Raw genomic sequence first — 20,786 nt, 5'->3', positions numbered from 1 at the left:
TTTGAGGTTTTCTGTAGGTGTTTTGGTTGGTTTGATGCTGGTTGTAATTTTGGTTGTTTCTTGGGTTGTTTTGGTTTGAGTTCCTCTGCCATGGTTGTTGGTTTTGGTTGTGAGTGTCTCCCCATCTGAGGTTGGGGTGATTCTTCCATGAGGGGTTGTAAGTATCACCATAGAACTCATTTGGATTAGAATGCATGTATTGGACTTGTTCCTGCTGTTGCTCCTCTTGAGTTTCTTCATTTTGCCCCCATGTAGTTGATGGTTGGCCAGTATTAACTGCTGCAACTTGGAGGTTGTCAATCCTCTTGGTCATTTGCTCAAATTGTTGTTGAATTTGCTGCTGCATTAGTTTGTTTTGAGCCAGGATTGAATCCACTCCTTCTAGCTCCATTACTCCTCTTCTTTGTGATGGTTGGCGGTTTCTTTGATGAGCAAAGAAATATTGGTTGTTGGCCACCATATCGATGAGTTCTTGGGCCTCCTCTGCAGTTTTCATGAGTTGCAAGGAACCTCCAGCTGAGTGATCCAAGGATTCCTGGGACTTCAGTGTTAAGCCTTCATAGAAGTTTTGCAGCTTCTCCCATTCATTAAACATAGTAGGGGGGCATTTTCTGACTAGAGCCTTGTACCTCTCCCATGCCTCATAGATGGGTTCAGTCTCCATTTGTGTGAATGTTTGTACCTCGGCCTTCAACCTTATAACCCTCTGTGGTGGATAAAACTTGGCGAGGAACTTGGTTACCAAATCATCCCAGTTGTTAATGCTGTCCCTTGGAAACGATTCTAGCCATTGAGTGGCCTTATCCCTGAGAGAGAATGGGAATAGCATCAATTTGTAACTGTCAGGAGGCACTCCATTAGTTTTGACAGTGTTGCATATTCTCAAAAAGGTGGATAGGTGTTGATGCGGGTCTTCAAGTGATCCTCCACCAAAAGAGCAATTATTCTGAACCAAAGTGATGAGTTGTGGCTTGAGTTCAAAATTGTTTGCATTGACATTTGGAGCCAAGATGCTGCTTCCACAATGTCTAGGATTGGCAAAGGTGTAGGAAGCCAAAACTCTCCTCTGAGGTGGGTTGTCATTGTTGTTGTTTGCTCCACTGAATGTTCCTCCATATCTTGAAATTCGTCTTCTGATTCCTCTTCTCCAACAATATTCTTCCCTCTTTCAGCTCTTCTTAGCCTTCTGAGAGTTCTTTCATCTTGTTCATGGAGATTTAGTGTGCTTCTTCTTGTACCTGACATACAAGCATAACAAAAGAAATTCACAAACCAGTGATGTTTCAATTTACTGCCAAATTGAAGTTTTGATTAGTTTAAGCAAAAAATCAAACAGTTAGTGGGTTAATCAAAAATTAAGAAAAAGTGCTTGATCTAAATTACCACCTCACTTAATCATTGTCAACTAATCAATCCCCGGCAACGGCGCCAAAAACTTGATGAGTTATTTTGGTGGAAAAATGAATTTCTCCCAAAACACACAGATCTAACCGGCAAGTGCACCGGGTCATATCAAGTAATAAAAACTCACGGGAGTGAGGTCGATCCCACAGGGATTGAAGGATTGAGCAATTTTAGTTTAGTGGTTTATTTAGTCAAGCGAATCAAGAATTGGTTGATTGATTGGTGAATTGCAGAATTTAAATTGCATTTAAAGTAAAGAGAGCAATAAATAAATTGCTGAATCTTAAAGAACAAGAAATTAAATGGCAGAAACTTAAAGAGCAAGAAATGTAAATTGCAAGAATCTTAAATGACAAGAAATGTAATTGGATTGAAATGTAAAGGGGATTGGGACTTGGATTTGCAGGAAGTAAACAAAGAGAAGTTAAATTGCATCAAACAGAAGAGTAAATGGGAATTGGGGTTGATTCGGATTTAAAACAGACAAGCAAAATAACCAATAAAGCAAGAACAGAAAATTGAAATGGTAAAATGAGATCTCAGGACCCAGAGACTAGAAAACTAAGTCTAGATCTCAATGCCTTCCTAGATCCAACAAGAACAATAGCAAGGGAATTGTAAATTGCAAGGAGAGTAGATGAGCAGCAAGTAACCAAAATGGAAATTCAATAACAGTGGAAAATAAACAAGATCTAAGGTGAGATTGAAACAGAATTTCTTCAATTCTTCAACCCAAGATCCAAGACAAGTGTAATTGAAATTGAAAGCAATTAAACTAAGGAATTCAAGATCACTCAAGCTCCCAAAACCGAGAAGAAAGCTTTCTAAAAACTAAAAAGGGAAGCTCCCCGAATAACTTGAATTCTAGCCTATTTATACACTTTCTTCAAATGATCTTCAAGCCTTGAGTTGGGCCTTTGCTCTTGGTGGAATTGGGTTGAAAGAGGCCTTGGTTGATTGCTCTTGAAGTTTGGAGAGAAACCCAAGTGAACCATTTGAACCGGATTTGAATTTTGCAAAGTTGGATTAAAAGTTTGAGTCAAAGTTAGGGGGCTAACTTTGAAGCTAACTTTTCATATCAGCAGCCCACATTTCCTGATGCCAACGTTGGCCTCCAAGTTAGGGGTCTAACTTGAGCGCCAACGTTGGCCCTTCCTTAAACACAAATGGCGCCAACGTTAGCCTCCAAGTTAGGGGGCTAACGTTGGCGCAAACTTTGGCTAGCCCCTGGGAGAAATTGACATGCCAACGTTAGCCTCCAAGTTAGGGGGCTAACGTTGGCGCAAACTTTGGCCACCTTGGAGAAGAAATTGTCATGCCAACGTTAGCCTCCAAGTTAGGGGGCTAATGTTGGCGCAAACTTGAGTAGCCCCTGGGAGAAATTGACATGCCAACGTTAGCCTCCAAGTTAGGGGGCTAACATTGGCGCAAACTTTGGCTACCCTGGGAGAAATTGACATGCCAACGTTAGCCTCCAAGTTAGGGGGCTAACGTTGGCGCAAGCTTTGAATGCCCAGGGAGAAATTTCAACTTCTCACGTTAGCCTTCAAGTTAGGGGGCTAACTTTGAGGCTAACTTTCCACCAAAAGTTTGTGCCAAAGTTTGAGGGCTAACTTCAACTCCAACTTTATGTTTCTTGGTTCAATTTCACTTGTTTTATTGCTCCCTCTTTGCTTCTAGCCATTCCTTCTTGCTTCAACCTTTTTCCAAGCTTTCTTCACCTATCATAAATCAACCAAACACATCAAAGCTATGCTCAAAATCATGAGATGTTCATTCTATCCTAATATGCACCAATTATGGCATCAAACCTTATGAAATTGTATTAATTTATCTATGGTTGATTCAATCAAAGGAAGCATGAAAATCTACCTAAATTGGCTTGCTTGTAGCTCAAGAAAGTGCATAGTTCAAGTGAAAACAAAAGAAAAAGACTAGTAAAACTAGGCTAAGATGACTTGTCATCAATTAGAACTCAGATCAATTGCAGAAAATTAAACTTGCAGGAAAAATAAATTGGAGGCAGTGCAACAGAAAGTAAAAATTGCAGAGAAGGAAATTGTAGCAAAGAAGTAAATCAGCAAGAAAACTCAATTCAATTATGAAATCTAAAGAGACAAGTGAGGATCTCAGGAAATAAATGAGACTAGAAAACAAGTCTAGATCTCAATTCCTTCCTTGATCCAACAGAGAAACAATTTGAAGAAGAAATAGAGATGGAAGCAGTAAAGAGAGCCTTGATTCAAATCACAATTCCTTGAATTATGCAGCAAAATAAAAACAGAGAGATCTCAGATAGAAACTGAAACAGAATTTCTCCAATTTCAATCCAAGATTTAAAACAGGAAGGAAAACTAAGAAAAAGCTCTCTATCCTCCTCCTAATTCTCTAACAGAGCCAGCCTCCTTATGCTCTCTATTCGAGCCGACCTCCCCAATAAAATGAAACAGATGCCTATTTATAGGCATTTTACAAAATGAAAATGAAATTCAAACAAATTACAACTAAAATGAAATTTCTATTCTAACTATCTCTTGTGCCTTTGAGTGGTGTCAATTGGGCTTTGCTTGCTTTGGAGTGAAATGGGTTGAAGATGGATCCGGATGGCCTTGGTTGTGAAAAGAAATCCGCTTGCAATTTGGACTCTGGAGTATTTACGTTGAATCAACGTTTGAGGTAAACGTTGACTCAAACGTCCTCATGTGCTAGCCTCATGCAGAACCCATTTTGCTGTCACTCACGTTTGAGTTCACGTTTGAGGTCAAACGTGAGCTCAAACGTGGTTCCTCCCAGGTGAGTTTTGGAACGCTTCTTTATCCTCTTGTCAATGTTGCCAATTGTATGCCCACTATAGACTATTATATATGGTTGGAAAGCTCTGAATGTCAGCTTTCCAACGCAACTGAAAGCACATCAATTGGACATCTACAACGCAAGTTATACTCCTTTGAAGGGGACATGGTCGCTGGCTTTGGTGTGCAACGTTTGAGGCGACGTTTGCCTCAAACGTGGTCGAAAACGCCAGATTCTGGAGGCTCAAAAGCATTGTCCACCCATACTATTATATATTGTTGGAAAGCCCTGAATGTCTACTTTCCAATGCCGTTGGAAGCGCATCATTTGGAGCTCTTCAGCTCGAGTTATACTCCGTCGAAGGTGCAGAGGTCAGTTGGCCTCACTGCAGGTTGACACCATGTTCGTTTATGCACTTTCGGGGCAGTTTTCTCCCTCAATTTTAGTGTCCACCATGCAGTGCCATATATGCTTGGAAAGCTCTTGATTCCTACTTTCCATTACTTTTTGAATCACCTCATTTGGAGTTCTGTAGCTCAAGTTATTCTTGTTGGAAGTATACCCCTTCAGGCTGTGAGGCGCCAACGTTTGCCTCAACGTTTGAGGTCAAACGTTGGCGCAAACGTTGCCTTCCAAGAGTTTCTTCTTCAGCCAACGTTTGCCTCAACGTTTGAGGTCAAACGTTGGCTCAAACGTTGGTGACATCCAGGGGTGCTCTTTCTCTTCTTTTTGGCGCCAACGTTTGACCTCACGTTTGAGGCAAACGTTGGCGCAAACGTTGCCAGCTCTGGGAGGATGTTCAGGTGCCACTGCTTCATGGTCATGGGCCACGCTTTTAAAAGCGTGGCCTATGGTTTCAAAGCGTACTCAAACTTCAAAGTGTGCCCAAAATTCCTCTTTCCTTCTTTTCAGTTTATTTTGTGCTCTTTTTGCTTCTTTTTCTTCTTATTTCCTGTAAAATTTATAAAATAAAAAGATCAAGAAAATATACAATTTAAGCATAAAAGAATGCAATATTTAAGCACTAATTATCAATTACTTGTATAAAAAAAGCATAGAAAAACATGACATGGTGACATGTCATCACAACACCAAACTTAAACCTTGCTTGTCCCCAAGCAAGAAAAGAATCATGCAATAGAGATTGACAATCCAAGGTAAGAAGAATAGCAACTCAATTTTCATGGTAAGCTAGTTTTCAATGCATGCTACAATTACAGAAGAGATGTAAATGATTGATGCTTCCATCTAACTCAATTTATGAAATCTTTTTCTTATAATTCTTCCTTGAAACAAGCTTTTTAAAAGTTTTTTTTTTTTTTTTAGCTTCTCCTTTTGGGTGCTTTGCCCCATGAGTTGATAACAAGCTACGATTCTAAATGCTTTGTTTTCAAGTATTACCACTTGATACATAAGCACCACAAGCATTTGAATTAGAGGACTTCATTAAGCTCATTTTTTTCTTTTCTTGACTCTCTAATCATTGATGCTCAGAACCTTGAGCTTTGAGGGAGTGCTTTTGCACTTGAGCCTAGCCTTGACTTCTAAGTGTTTTGTTTTCAAGCATTTGGCTTGATACATAAACACCACAAGTATTTAGCAAATAAATTGCCATTGGTACTCAGAGCCTTCAGCTTTCTCATTCTTTCCCTTTTCTTTTCTTGCCTTATTTTGTATTTGCTTCTTCAAGGTTTTCATGATTTCAAAAGATTTCACAAAACGTGCTAGATGAAAACTTCAATTAAATAAAGTCTAATGCAATTGAGCAACAATTAATCATACTAGCTTCCCAATACTTGTATGCACATGCTAAACTCTTCTTTAATTCCTTGTTTGTTTATGATCATGATGCTTTACTGCTTTTGAACTCACAGAATTCAAGTTGATAATTATAATGCCACAGCAACATGTTACTAATCAAGATTCAAGCTATGCTTTATTCATACACACATGTAAACAGAGAAGATAAAGACAATCATGAAATTTAAGTGCTGGAAACAAATGAGAAGAAAAGGAGCTCTACAACCTTGTAGTTCATTTTCATTATTGTTGTCCTTTTCCTCTATTCTTCCTCTTTCCCTTGCCAAACTCAGAATGCTTGCTCATCCTCAAGCAACAATTAGAACAATGGCTATGGGGCTAAGATGGATCATGAATGTCTTGCACAATGAAATGTTAGCAGTACATGTGTTGCAAGCAAAATTAAAGATATGAGGGCACAGAGAAACAGAGACATTGTGTTTGCAAATATAAGTTGGTGTGCATGATACATTGCATAAAAATATAAGTGGCACACCAAACTTAGTGTGACACTTTCTCTTGGAATTGATGCAAGTATCCAGTAAAGATTGGAAGCAAATTTTTGTTGCATAGCAACACCAAACTTAGAATACAGCCATATGTCAATTTATTTGAATTAAAACTAAACAAAAAAACTGTTATATGTTAAATACAATCACCAAATGAAGAGTCTGTCATGAATAAGGATGTCTTGGTGATGTATTACAAAAACAGTTAATGAAAGAAAGCATTAAAAACAAGTAAATAAATGAAACAAAGAGAAAACAAAAATTATCCAACTAAGAAGAAGAAAAATAACACTGCAAAAGGCAATATGATTATGCAGACAAGTGATGTTGCTTGAATGATTTGCATAGAAAATAAGTGGCACACCAAACTTAGAATCTTGGTGTGTCACTTTCATTTTTGATTTGATGCAATCATCCAAAAAGATTGAAAATAATTTGTTGCAAGGCAACACCAAACTTAGAATGTAATCATATGCCAATTTATTGAAATTTAAACACAGCAAAGAAAGAGAATAAACCAAGCAGAGAAATGAAATGTTACCTAAGGTTGGGTTGCCTCCCAACAAGCGCTCTTTTAGTGTCATTAGCTTGACATATTGTTCTTCACTTTCTTCCTCTTCTTCCAGTTTGTTAAGAGGAATGACCTCAAGGGGGGAGAAGTTTCAGCTATTGTCCCTTCTCTTGGCCTTTCCTCAGCAAACTTCCTTTTGCAAATGGCTTGATTGATCTTGCTTGCTGGATCAGGGACAGTATTGGTGCTCTTGTTAGTTGCCTTCACTTCTTTGGATTCAAGTCTTAGTGGTTGTGTGATTGTTGGAGTCTTCTCTTCATCAAGAGTCTTTTGAATTGGTGGTTCTATGAGTCCTTCTTCTATGCAACTCTCTGCCTCACTTGAGTATGTACTTCCTTGATTGTCCTCCTCACTTTTTGTTCTTCCACTTCCTCCTTTGCACTCAACATTTGACTTAATAGCTTTTTCATTGAGGAGGTTTGTTGATCTTCCCAACATTTCTTCATCTCCTCTTCATATCTTTTAATCTCATATTCAATTGTTGAGACTTTTTGGTCCAGGAGAGTTTGAGGAGGTTGTGAGTTTTCATGTTCCCTTGTCATCTCAAGTGACTTCTGTGAATATGCAAGTTCAGGTTCAAATGTTTCCACCACCTCTTTTTTCTTCACTAAAAATCCACTTGACTCAGTAGCCTCTTCCTCTTGTTTTTCCTCCTTTTTCGTTGCACTCACCAATTGAGCTAGCTGCACTTCCATGTTTTTGAGGGAGTTTTCTTGTTCTTTCCAAACTTTCGTTGTCTTCTCCTCATATCTTTTGAGCATGGACTCAAGCTTTGAGAACCTTGAGTGGTTCATGGAAGTTTGTGTGGGTGGTGAGTTTTGAAAGGGGCTTTCTGTTGAAGCATGGTCAAGTGATGATATCTTTGGATGAATATCATATGGAGCATTAGAATTCCCTTCCCAGCCACCATTAGAATCATGACTTGCATCATTTTGTGGTGGAAGGAAATATCCCATATGGTTCTCTTGCTCATCTTGTGTTTCTGAAGCAAATATCCATGAATTGGAGTGCTCAGACTCTGTTAATTCTTGGTGATATTCCCAGCCACCATTAGAGGGTGGTGATGGTGGGCAATATCCCGTAAAATTTTGTTTGACCATAAGATGAGTTGAACTCCATTTGTATTTTGTAAAATGCAACATCAATGGAAATTGAAATTCATGTCATAGAGACAGAATTTCTTAGTGAGGCAATAACTCAAACACCTTGGTTTCAATTTAAAACAGAAAACAAAAATAGAGAAAATGCTTGATCTAGACTTCTCACCCACTTAATCATTGTTGATCTAATCAATCCCCGGCAACGGCGCCAAAAACTTGATGTGCGGAAAACGATCCGACACAAAACTCACCGGCAAGTGCACCGGGTCGCATCAAGTAGTAAAACTCACGGGAGTGAAGTCGATCCCACAGGGATTGATGGATCAAGCAATTTTAGTGGGTGATTAGTTTAGTCAAGCTAACATTGGTGAATTGGATGAAATGTGACCAGCAGAATGTAAAGTGCAAGGAAAATTAAAGTGCAGAAAGTAAATGACAAAAACGTAAAGAGCAAGAAATGTAAATTGACAAGAATCTTAAATGACAAGAAATGTAAATTGCTGTGAATGTAAAGGGGAATGGGTGCTGGAAATTAAAGAAAGCAGTAAATTAGAACTCAGATCAATTGCAGAAAATTAAACTTGCAGGAAAAATAAATTGGAGGCAGTGCAACAGAAAGTAAAAATTGCAGAGAAGGAAATTGTAGCAAAGAAGTAAATCAGCAAGAAAACTCAATTCAATTATGAAATCTAAAGAGACAAGTGAGGATCTCAGGAAATCAATGAGACTAGAAAACAAGTCTAGATCTCAATTCCTTCCTTGATCCAACAGAGAAACAATTTGAAGAAGAAATAGAGATGGAAGCAGTAAAGAGAGCTTTGATTCAAATCACAATTCCTTGAATTATGCAGCAAAATAAAAACAGAGATCTCAGATAGAAACTGAAACAGAATTTCTCCAATTTCAATCCAAGATTTAAAACAGGAAGGAAAACTAAGAGAAAGCTCTCTATCCTCCTCCTAATGCTCTAACAGAGCCAGCCTCCTTATGCTCTCTATTCGAGCCGACCTCCCCAATAAAATGAAACAGATGCCTATTTATAGGCATTTTTACAAAATGAAAATGAAATTCAAAACAAATTACAACTAAAATGAAATTTCTATTCTAACTATCTCTTGTGCCTTTGAGTGGTGTCAATTGGGCTTTGCTTGCTTTGGAGTGAAATGGGTTGAAGATGGATCCGGATGGCCTTGGTTGTGAAAAGAAATCCGCTTGCAATTTGGACTCTGGAGTATTTACGTTTGAATCAACGTTTGAGGTAAACGTTGACTCAAACGTCCTCATGTGCTAGCCTCATGCAGAACCCATTTTGCTGTCACTCACGTTTGAGTTCACGTTTGAGGTCAAACGTGAGCTCAAATGTGGTTCCTCCCAGGTGAGTTTTGGAACGCTTCTTTATCCTCTTGTCAATGTTGCCAATTGTATGCCCACTATAGACTATTATATATGGTTGGAAAGCTCTGAATGTCAGCTTTCCAACGCAACTGAAAGCACATCAATTGAACATCTACAACGCAAGTTATACTCCTTTGAAGGGGACATGGTCGCTGGCTTTGGTGTGCAACGTTTGAGGCGACGTTTGCCTCAAACGTGGTCGAAACGCCAGATTCTGGAGGCTCAAAAGCATTGTCCACCCCATACTATTATATATTTTTGGAAAGCCCTGAATGTCTACTTTCCAATGCCGTTGGAAGCGCATCATTTGGAGCTCTTCAGCTCGAGTTATACTCCGTCGAAGGTGCAGAGGTCAGTTGGCCTCACTGCAGGTTGACACCATGTTCGTTTATGCACTTTCGGGGCAGTTTTCTCCCTCAATTTTAGTGTCCACCATGCAGTGCCATATATGCTTGGAAAGCTCTTGATTCCTACTTTCCATTGCTTTTTGAATCACCTCATTTGGAGTTCTGTAGCTCAAGTTATTCTTGTTGGAAGTATACCCCTTCAGGCTGTGAGGCGCCAACGTTTGAGGTCAAACGTTGGCGCAAACGTTGCCTTCCAAGAGTTTCTTCTTCAGCCAACGTTTGCCTCAACGTTTGAGGTCAAACGTTGGCTCAAACGTTGGCGACATCCAGGGGTGCTCTTTCTCTTCTTTTTGGCGCCAACGTTTGACCTCACGTTTGAGGCAAACGTTGGCGCAAACGTTGCCAGCTCTGGGAGGATGTTCAGGTGCCACTGCTTCATGGTCATGGGCCACGCTTTTAAAAGCGTGGCCTATGGTTTCAAAGCGTACTCAAACTTCAAAGTGTGCCCAAAATTCCTCTTTCCTTCTTTTCAGTTTATTTTGTGCTCTTTTTGCTTCTTTTTCTTCTTATTTCCTGTAAAATTTATAAAATAAAAAGATCAAGGAAATATACAATTTAAGCATAAAAGAATGCAATATTTAAGCACTAATTATCAATTACTTGTATAAAAAAAGCATAGAAAAACATGACATGGTGACATGTCATCAATTAGATATTGTTGGACTTTATTTTATTTTTATTATTTAAATAAAAAATATTTAATAATATAATTTAAAAATTCAAAAATAAAAAATTTAAATTTTTAAAATTTTTTATTTTTTAAAAATATTTTTTATTTTTTTATTCACCGGATAATGCTACACCTAGACAGTTGACTTTTTTTCAGCTGCACTTGTTCACAAATTATGAATAAATTATTTTAAAAATATAAAATTTTATTTTTATTATTTAAATAAAAAATATTTAATAATATAATTCAAAAATTCAAAAATAAAAAATTTAAATTTTTATAATTTTTTATTTTTTAAAAATATTTTTTATTTTTTTATTCACCGGATAATGCTACACCTAGACAGTTGACTTTTTTTAGCTGCACTTGTTCACAAATTATGAATAAATTAATTTAAAAATATAAAATTTTAATTTTTTTTCTTTTTTGGATATTCTTGGAATTTTTAAATTTTTTACAATTATAAAAAATATTTTTTTAGTTTCGAAATTAAAAAATTTTAAATTTATAGATCTGTTGTTTACTAGATATTGCTGGACTTTATTTTATTTTTATTATTTAAATAAAAACATTTAATAATATAATTTAAAATTCAAAAAGTTAAATTTTTTTTATTTTTAATTTTTTAAAAATATTTTTTATTTTTTTATTCACCGGATAATGCTACACACAAACAATTAACTTTTGTTTGTTGCACTTGTTCACAAGTTAAGAATAATTAATTTAAAAACTTAAAATTTTAATTTTTTTTTATTTCTTGTATATTTTTGAAATTTTTTAATTTTTTAGAATTAGAAAAAAAATATTCTTTATGTTAAAAAAAAATAATAAATTTACAGATCTGTTGATTATTAGATATTGTTGGACTTTATTTTATTTTTATTATTTAAATAAAAAACATTTAATAGTATAATTTAAAAATTCAAAAATAAAAAATATAAATTTTTAAAATTTTTTATTTTTTAAAAATATTTTTTATTTTTTTATTCACCGGATAATGCTACACCTAGACAGTTGACTATTTTTCAGCTGCACTTGTTCACAAATTATGAATAAATTATTTTAAAAATATAAAATTTTATTTTTATTATTTAAATAAAAAATATTTAATAATATAATTTAAAAATTCAAAAAATTAAATTTTTTTTATTTTTTAATTTTTTAAAAATATTTTTATTTTTTTATTCACCGGATAATGCTACACACAGACAATTAACTTTTTTTTGTTGCATTTGTTCACAAGTTAAGAATAAATTAATTTAAAAAACTTAAAATTTTAATTTTTTTTTATTTCTTGTATATTTTTGAAATTTTTTAATTTTTTAGAATTAGAAAAAAATATTCTTTATGTTCAAAAATAAAAAAATAATAAATTTACAGATCTGTTGATTATTAGATATTGTTGGACTTTATTTTATTTTTATTATTTAAATAAAAAACATTTAATAATATAATTTAAAAATTAAAAAATAAAAAATTTAAATTTTTAAAATTTTTTATTTTTTAAAAATATTTTTTATTTTTTTATTCACCGGATAATGCTACACCTAGACAGTTGACTTTTTTTCAGCTGCACTTGTTCACAAATTATGAATAAATTATTTTAAAATATAAAATTTTATTTTTATTATTTAAATTAAAAATACTTAATAATATAATTTAAAAATTCAAAAATAAAAAATTTAAATTTTTAAAATTTTTTATTTTTAAAAATATTTTTTTTATTCACAGGATAATGCTACAGCTAGATAGTTGACTTTTTTTAGCTGCACTTGTTCACAAATTATGAATAAATTAATTTAAAAATATAAAATTTTAATTTTTTTCTTTTTTTGATATTCTTGGAATTTTTAAATTTTTTACAATTAGGAAAATTTTTTTTTTAGTTTCAAAATTAAAAAAAATAAATTTATTGATCTGTTGTTTACTAGATATTGTTGGACTTCATTTTATTTTTATTATTTAAATAAAAAACATTTAATAATATAATTTAAATATTCAAAAATTAAAAATTTTATTTTTTTAAAATTTTTTATTTTTAAAAATATTTTTTATTTTTTGATTCACCGGATAATGCTACACACAGACAGTTGACTTCTTTTTACTGCACTTGTTCACAAGTTAAGAATAAATTAATTTAAAAAACTTAAAATTTTAATATTTTTATTTCTTGTATATTTTTGGAATTTTTTAATTTTTTAGAATTTGAAAAAATATTTTTTATGTTTAAAAATAAAAAAATAATAAATTTACAGATCTGTTGTTTATTAGATATTGCTAGACTTTATTTTATTTTTATTATTTAAATAAAAAATATTTCTTAATATAATTTAAAAATTCAAAAATAAAAACGATTTAGGGATTTTTAAAATTTTTTTAAAAATATTTTTTATTTTTTTATTCACCGGGTAATGCTACACCTAGATAGTTGACTTTTTTGTTAACTGCACTTGATCACAAATTAAGAATAAATTAATTTAAAAATAAAAATTTTAAATTTTTTCTTTTTTGGATATTTTTGGAATTTTTTAATTTTTTAAAATTATAAAAAATATTTTTTAGTTTCAAAATTAAAAAAATAATAAATTTATAGATCTGTTGTTTACTAGATATTGCTGGACTTTATTTTATTTTTATTATTTAAATATAAAAAATTTAATAATATAATTTAAAAATTCAAAAATTAAAAATTTTATTTTTTAAAATTTTTAATTTTTTAAAAATATTTTTTATTTTTTTATTCATCGGATAATGCTACACACAGACAATTGACTTTTTTTTGTTGCACTTGTTCACAAGTTAAGAATAAATTAATTTAAAAAACTTAAAATTTTAATTTTTTTTATTTCATGTATATCTTTGGAATTTTTTATTCTTTTTGAATTAGAAAAAAGTTTTTTTATGTTTAAAAATAAATAAATAATAAATTTACAGATCTGTTGATTATTAGATATTGCTGGACTTTATTTTATTTTTATTATTTAAAAAAACATTTAATAATATAATTCAAAAATTCAAAAATAAAAAATTTAAACTTTTAAAATTTTTTATTTTTTAAAAATATTTTTATTTTTTTATTCTCCGGATAATGCTTGATGACAAGTCATCTTAGCCTAGTTTTACTAGTCTTTTTCTTTACTTTTATTTAATTTTATGCACTTTCTTAAGCCACAAGTAAGCCTTTTGGGTTGAATTTCATATCATCTCTGCCTCAGTCAATCATGTATAAAATGATGCATTTTCATGAGATTTTGTGCTATAATTGTCATATATTTTGGAAGAGAAACAATCTCATGATTTGAAGCACAACTTTGATGTTTTTGATTGATTGATGACAGGTGAAGCAAGGCTTGGAAGAAGGTTACAAAAAGTTGAAGAACACCCTGGAGTGAAGCCAACGTTTGAGCCAACGTTTGACCTCAAACTTCGAGGCAAACGTTGGCTGAAGAAGAAGCTCCAGGGGAGGGCAAAGTTTGCGCCAACGTTTGACCTCAAACGTTGAGGCAAACGTTGGCGCCACAGAGAAGCAAAATGGCACCAGGGGAAGGCAACGTTTGCGCCAACGTTTGACCTCAAACGTTGAGGCAAACGTTGGCGCCACAAGGAGGAAAAATGGCTCTCTTAGCAGCGACGTTTGAGCCAACGTTTGACCTCAAACGTTGAGGCAAACGTTGGCTACATTTTGGCAAGAAGGAGCATGGAAGAACAACCCTGGTTGATGAGCTAATTGAGCCACGTTTGCGCCAACGTTTGACCTCAAACGTTGGGCCAAACGTTGGCCAGAAAGGAAGCTTAGGGAGATCCACGTTTGAGCTCACGTTTGACCTCAAACATTGAGCCAAACGTGGATGACAGCATTTTGGGCTCTGCATAATGGTTCACACAAGCAACGTTTGAGTCAACGTTTGACCTCAAACGTTGGCTCAAACGTGAAAGTCACTCGGCCCGGTTCACAAGTGGATTTCTTCCCAACACCAAGAGCAAGCAACAGAGGCTTAATTTAACCCAATTCCATCAAGGCCAAGGCCTAATTGAAGGCTCTAGGATCATGTAAAGAAATTGTATAAATAGCTTAGGATTTGAGGTTTTAGAGGAGCTTTCCTTTTTAGTTTTCATTTAGAGTTTTCGGGGAGCTTTCTTTTTAGAATTTTTTAGAATAGTTACAGAGAGCTCACTTTTACATTTTTGGTTATTGCCTTTAGAATTCTGAGTTTCGGGGGAAGGAGAATTGAATTCTCTTCCTCTTAGTTTTCTTGCTTTCAATTTCAATTGCACTAGCTTGGATCTTGGGTTGGAGAATTGAAGGAATTCTGTTTCAATCTCACCCTGAGATCTCTCTGTTTCATTTTACTGCACAATTAAATTTTCATCTTGGTTAATTGCTTCTGTCTTCTACTTTCTCTGCAATTTACAATTCTTCATTTCCTTTACAATTGTTCTTAGTGGATCTAGGAAGGCATTGAGATCTAGACTTGGTTATCTAGTCTCTTGGGTCCTGAGATCTGAATTCCAATTTTACATTCTCTGTTTAATGCTTTTAAATCTCATTTTCTTTTTTTAGATCCAAGTTATCTTTTACTTCTCTGTTTATTGCAATTTACTTTTCCTTGTTTAATTTCTGCAAATCCAATTCCCAATTCCCTTTATAATTCAAGCCATTTACATTTCTTGCAATTTAAGATTCCGTAATTTATATTTCTTGCGTTCTAAGTTTCTGCCATTTAATTACTTGCACTTTAAGATTCAGCTCTTTTTCTTTTTTGTTCCCTTTAATTTCCTGCAATTCACCCATTCCCATTTACATTCTATGCAATTTACATTCCGTCAACACAAATTCACACAATCAACACTTGTTTGCTTGACTAATTCAACCACTAAACAAAAATTGCTCAATCCTTCAATCCCTGTGGGATCGACCTCACTCTTGTGAGTTATTATTACTTGATGCGACCCGGTACACTTGCCGGTGAGTTTTGTGTCGGATCGTTTTCCGCAACATCAAGTTTTTGGCGCCGTTGCCGGGGATTGAATAGATTGACAATGATTAAGTGAGGTGGTGGTTTAGATCAAGCACTTTTTCTTTAATTTGGACTAACCCACTAACTGTTTGAATTTTGCTTAAGCTAACTAAAACCTCATTCTAGCAATAGAGTGAAGTGTCACTGGTTGTGTATTTCTCTTGTCCTGTTTGTATGTCAGGTACAGGGAGAACCATTCCTATTCTATCTGAAGCTGATCAGAGGACTCTCAGGAGAATAAGAAGAGCTGAAAGAGGGAAAGGTATTGTTGGAGAGGAAGAATCTAAGGAAGAATATCACGAGATGGAAGGAGATCCATCTAATCCCAATCCACCAGGGGAGCAGCTAACAACAACAACAATCCGCCACAGAGGAGGGTTTTGGCTTCATACACATTTGCAAATCCAAGACACTGTGGGAGTAGCATCCTCACGCCCAATGTCAATGCAAACAACTTTGAGCTAAAACCACAACTCATCACACTTGTCCAGAACAATTGTTCCTATGGAGGAAGCCCATTGGAAGATCCCAATCAGCATTTATCCACCTTCTTAAGGATTTGTGACACTGTCAAATCCAATGGCGTGAATCCTGAAACATACAAGCTTTTGTTATTCCCATTCTCACTAAGGGATAAGGATGCACAATGGCTTGAAACTTTTCCCAAAGGAAGTATCACTAGTTGGGACGATTTGGTGACTAAATTTCTAGCCAAATTCTACCCACCCCAAAGGATCGTCAGGCTGAAAACTGAGGTGCAAACATTCACCCAATTAGATGCCGAATCCTTGTATGAAGCATGGGAGAGGTACAAAGCTCTAATCAGAAAGTGTCCCCCAGAAATGTTCAATGAATGGGATGTGCTGCAGAATTTCTATGAAGGCTTGACGTTGAAATCTCAAGAGGCATTAGATCACTCTGCTGGAGGTTCATTACAACTGATGAAAACTGCTGAAGAAGCCCAGAATCTTGTGGACATGGTGGCCAACAATCAATACTTCTTTGCTCATCAAAGAACCCGTCAACCATCACAGAGAAAGGGGGTACTAGAACTGGAAGGAGTGGATTCCATTTTGGCTCAAAACAAGATGATGCAACAACAAATTCAACAACAGTTTGAACAAATGGCCAAAAGAATTGACAGCCTTCAAGTAGCAGCTGTGAACACAAGCCAACCATCAACTGTATGGATGCAGAATGAAGAAAGCCAAGAAGAGCAACAACAGGAGCAAGTGCAATACATGCATAACCAAAATTCGGGTCAGAATGAAGTTTATGGTGAGACCTACAATCCCTCCTGGAAGAACCACCCCAACCTTAGATGGGGAGATAACCATAACCAAGGCCAACAATCATGGCAAAGAAACACAACCCAGAATATCCCAAGGAACAACCAGCAAAACAACAACCAAAATTCATTCAGAAAACCACAAAACACTTACCCCAACTCTAACTATTATCCAACCCATAACCAATCCATCAACCAAAATACCTATCATCAACCACCCACATCTCACAACCAACCACAAGCACCTCCAGAATCTCAAAGAATCACTAATCTGGAAACCTTGATAGACAAGCTGTGGAAACATCAAGAGATGACGGCCAAAAATCAAGAAGCTTCCATCAAGAACATGGAAAGACAAATAGGCCAGCTCTCTAAACACTTTGCAACAGAGAGGCCATCAAGTTCCCTGCCAAGTGACACAATTCCAAATCCTAAGGAAGAGTGTAAGGCGATACAGTTAAGGAGTGGGAGAACATTGGTGAGCAACAATGACACTACAAGGAAACAAGTGGAGAGCAGCAAAAAGCCAACAAATGCAGAGGAAGCCAATGATCAAGATATGGTGCCAAACAAGAACACAGAGAACCCCAAGGGAGAAGAAGACCAGCCAATCAATACACATAAGAAAGAAGAAGAAGCAATTCAAGGACAACAGAAAAAGAAGAAGAACCTCATCCCTCCACTGCCATATCCACAGAGGTTCAACAAAGAAACCAAAGATCAACACTTCCGCAAATTCCTGGAAACTTTCAAGAAGTTGGAAATCAACATTCCCCTGGCTGAGGCATTGGAACAGATGCCCTTATATGCCAAGTTCTTGAAGGAACTCATCAACAAGAAAAGAAGCTGGCTGGAGAAGGAGACTGTACTTCTCACTGAAGAATGCAGTGCACTCATCAAAAAAGGACTCCCTCCCAAGTTGGAAGATCCAGGGAGTTTCTTCTTACCTTGCACCATTGGAAGTCTATTTATCGACAAAGGGATGTGTGATTTAGGAGCAAGCATAAATCCGATTCCATCCTCTTTAGTGAAAAAGCTTGGCATAGAGAAGGTGAAACCAATACAGATGTCATTAGAATTGGTGGATAAGTCAATAGTACATCCCAGGGGTGTGATTGAAAACCTTCTAGTCAAGGTGGACAAATTCATATATCCTGCGGACTTTGTGGTTTTAGATTCAGATATGGATGAAAGTGACTCCATCATACTTGGGAGACCTTTCTTGGCCACTGCTAGGGCTATCATAGACGTAGAGCAAGGAGAATTAACTCTCAGGATGCATGAGGAAAGCATTATCCTGAAAGTGTTTCCAGAACCACAATTTAGTAAAGAAGGAAGCAAGGTAGTCAGTGACTGTTGTCCAAGGCAAGCAACCGACAACACAGGGGAGCAGAAGAATGAGCATGTGCAAAGAGGAGAAGGAATTCAAAAAGGAATCAAGATGATAAACAAGAAGGAAGGTACCACAACCAAAGCTACTGTCAAGGAAGAAAGGTTAACAAGAAAAAGGAAGAAAGACAAGAAAAAGGCTCACAAAGGGTGGAAGAATAAGAAGATCCCAACTGAAGGGTTCTCTAAGGATGACAAGGTACAATTAGTATACCAACAGCAAGAAGCACAAGATTACTACACAGTGAACAAAGTGCTTTCCCTTGAGCATATTGAAATTGAGCATAATGGCACACAGAGAAGATTTACAGTGAGGGGGGATAAGCTGCGCCATTTCAGTCATCAACCACCCTAAGGGGACCAATGTCAAGCTAGTGACATTAAAAGAGCGCTTATTGGGAGGCAACCCAACCTGAGGTAATTTTCTTTCCTAACTGTTTCAATAAAGAGGTTAAGTAGTTTTATCTGTATTGCAAGGAGCTAAGTTTGGTGTTACACACCAAAACAAAGGGAGAATGAAGAAGGCTAAGTTTGGTGTTCCACCAAAAATCTCATTTAAAAACACATTCTCACCTTCTACATAAAGAATTGATAGCTCCAAACAATCAGATAAACTATCCAGCCATTATCTGTTTTCTAGTCTTTAGTTTTATTACTCTTAGCAAGGACAAAAAGGATTCCACACATAGTTAATCTGATGCATGGGAAACAGTGGCAAAGGACTAAGTTTGGTGTTCACACACCAAAGTAAGTTCAAAAGGCCATAACCAATCTTTGCATACTAACCAGCTACCTAAGGGCTTGAGAAGCAAGCAACTTTTGAGGAGTATGCAGGCAATTAGCCACCATTTGAAGACATTGTGCATCATGACTCAAAAAGGGCACAACAGAAGGGGGCTGCAAACCAACAGGTTGTATTTGCACTTGATTCTTGCCATTGAAAAATACTTTAATTTAGGAGTTCTAGTATGTCTTGCTAATGTATTCTCTAAATACAAAAGGAATTAGTTTCTATAATAAGTAAGCTAGTCTAAGTGTGTGCTTGTATGTTTACTGTCACTTAACTGATGCATGCTCTGTCCCTAAGCCTTTTCAATTCAATAAAAGAAATGTTTGAAACATGAAGTAATATGGTTCATTGTTAGCTAAGAGTCAAATAATAGTAAGTGGAGGCATGTATGTGTGATTGTGTGGAGTGACTCACTTTTAGTGAATAAAAGGAATAGAATGTTTTCTTTTTAAGTAGAAAGTAGCTCACTGTCTATGAATCTCAAGTAAATAAAAAGTCCTTGGCTGAAAAAGAAAAGAAAAATGAAATGAGAAAAGCCAAAATGGTAGCAACAAGAACAAAAGAAAGAAGAAATAAAGCTAGACACCAATAGCTTGAACCTTAGAATATATGCCTGTGGTGTCTTTGTACTAGGATCTGTTTGGATTATTAAGTTCTTTGGAGTGCATCAACACTTGGTAACTTGGGTTAACTAACCCGGGATTATCAACTGAAAATCCACTATCAAGAGCAACCTAGCTACAAGACATTTAGTAACCCAAAGAGGTGCTGGGCATCAATGTTCTAAGAAGGCATGTGAGCCAAGTGTGCAAAGTGAATAATGTGTCAAGCACAAATAAAGAAAAGAAGCTTGTTACACATGACACTAAATCAAAGCTTATAAAGAAAATTTTTAGCAAACAAGGACAAAAGAATAATGAGAGGTCATAGCAGTGTGTTGCTTGATGCTTAGAGGAAAATTCCTAGACCTATAAGTCAATAAGAAGTGAGTAGTCACATATCTGCATGAAACCCCATGAGCTACCAATAATACTCTACTAACATGTGCATTCTCTTCTTCTTTCACTCTTTCTTCTCAATAAATTCTCTTCTTGCTTAGGGACAAGCAAGTTTTAAGTTTGGTGTTGTGATGACAAGTCATCTTAGCCTAGTTTTACTAGTCTTTTTCTTTACTTTTATTTAGTTTTATGCACTTTCTTAAGCCACAAGTAAGCCTTTTGGGTTGAATTTCATATCATCTCTGCCTCAGTCAATCATGTATAAAATGATGCATTTTCATGAGATTTTGTGCTATAATTGTCATATATTTTGGAAGAGAAACAATCTCATGATTTGAAGCACAACTTTGATGTTTTTGATTGATTGATGACAGGTGAAGCAAGGCTTGGAAGAAGGTTACAAAAAGTTGAAGAACACCCTGGAGTGAAGCCAACGTTTGAGCCAACGTTTGACCTCAAACTTCGAGGCAAACGTTGGCTGAAGAAGAAGCTCCAGGGGAGGGCAAAGTTTGCGCCAACGTTTGACCTCAAACGTTGAGGCAAACGTTGGCGCCACAGAGAAGCAAAATGGCACCAGGGGAAGGCAACGTTTGCGCCAACGTTTGACCTCAAACGTTGAGGCAAACGTTGGCGCCACAAGGAGGAAAAATGGCT

General features: G+C 35.5%; 1 protein-coding gene across 1 annotated transcript; it reads left to right on the top strand.

Moving 5' to 3' along the window:
* The first annotated feature begins 16,791 nt into the window (after positions 1 to 16,791).
* Positions 16,792 to 20,560, top strand: LOC130960020 (uncharacterized). The gene is made up of 3 exons (XM_057885383.1): positions 16,792 to 17,711; positions 18,063 to 18,360; positions 20,507 to 20,560. The coding sequence occupies exons 1-3, from the start codon at positions 16,792 to 16,794 to the stop codon at positions 20,558 to 20,560; spliced, it is 1,272 nt and encodes a 423-aa protein (XP_057741366.1).
* The last annotated feature ends 226 nt before the right edge of the window (positions 20,561 to 20,786 follow it).

Source organism: Arachis stenosperma, unplaced genomic scaffold (assembly GCF_014773155.1).
Source record: "Arachis stenosperma cultivar V10309 unplaced genomic scaffold, arast.V10309.gnm1.PFL2 arast.V10309.gnm1.Scaffold_100034, whole genome shotgun sequence".
Taxonomy (NCBI): Eukaryota; Viridiplantae; Streptophyta; class Magnoliopsida; order Fabales; family Fabaceae; genus Arachis; species Arachis stenosperma.
This window is presented reverse-complemented; position numbering and strand designations above follow the sequence as displayed.

Coding starts and splice junctions, on each gene's coding strand:
- LOC130960020 (XM_057885383.1), top strand. CDS start 16,792: ATGGCCAAAAGAATTGACAGCCTTCAAGTAGCAGCTGTGAACACAAGC. Junction 17,712..18,062: donor TTCCTGGAAACTTTCAAGAA/GTTGGAAATCAA, acceptor AGTACATCCCAG/GGGTGTGATTGAAAACCTTC. Junction 18,361..20,506: donor GGGAGCAGAAGAATGAGCAT/GTGCAAAGAGGA, acceptor GATTGATGACAG/GTGAAGCAAGGCTTGGAAGA.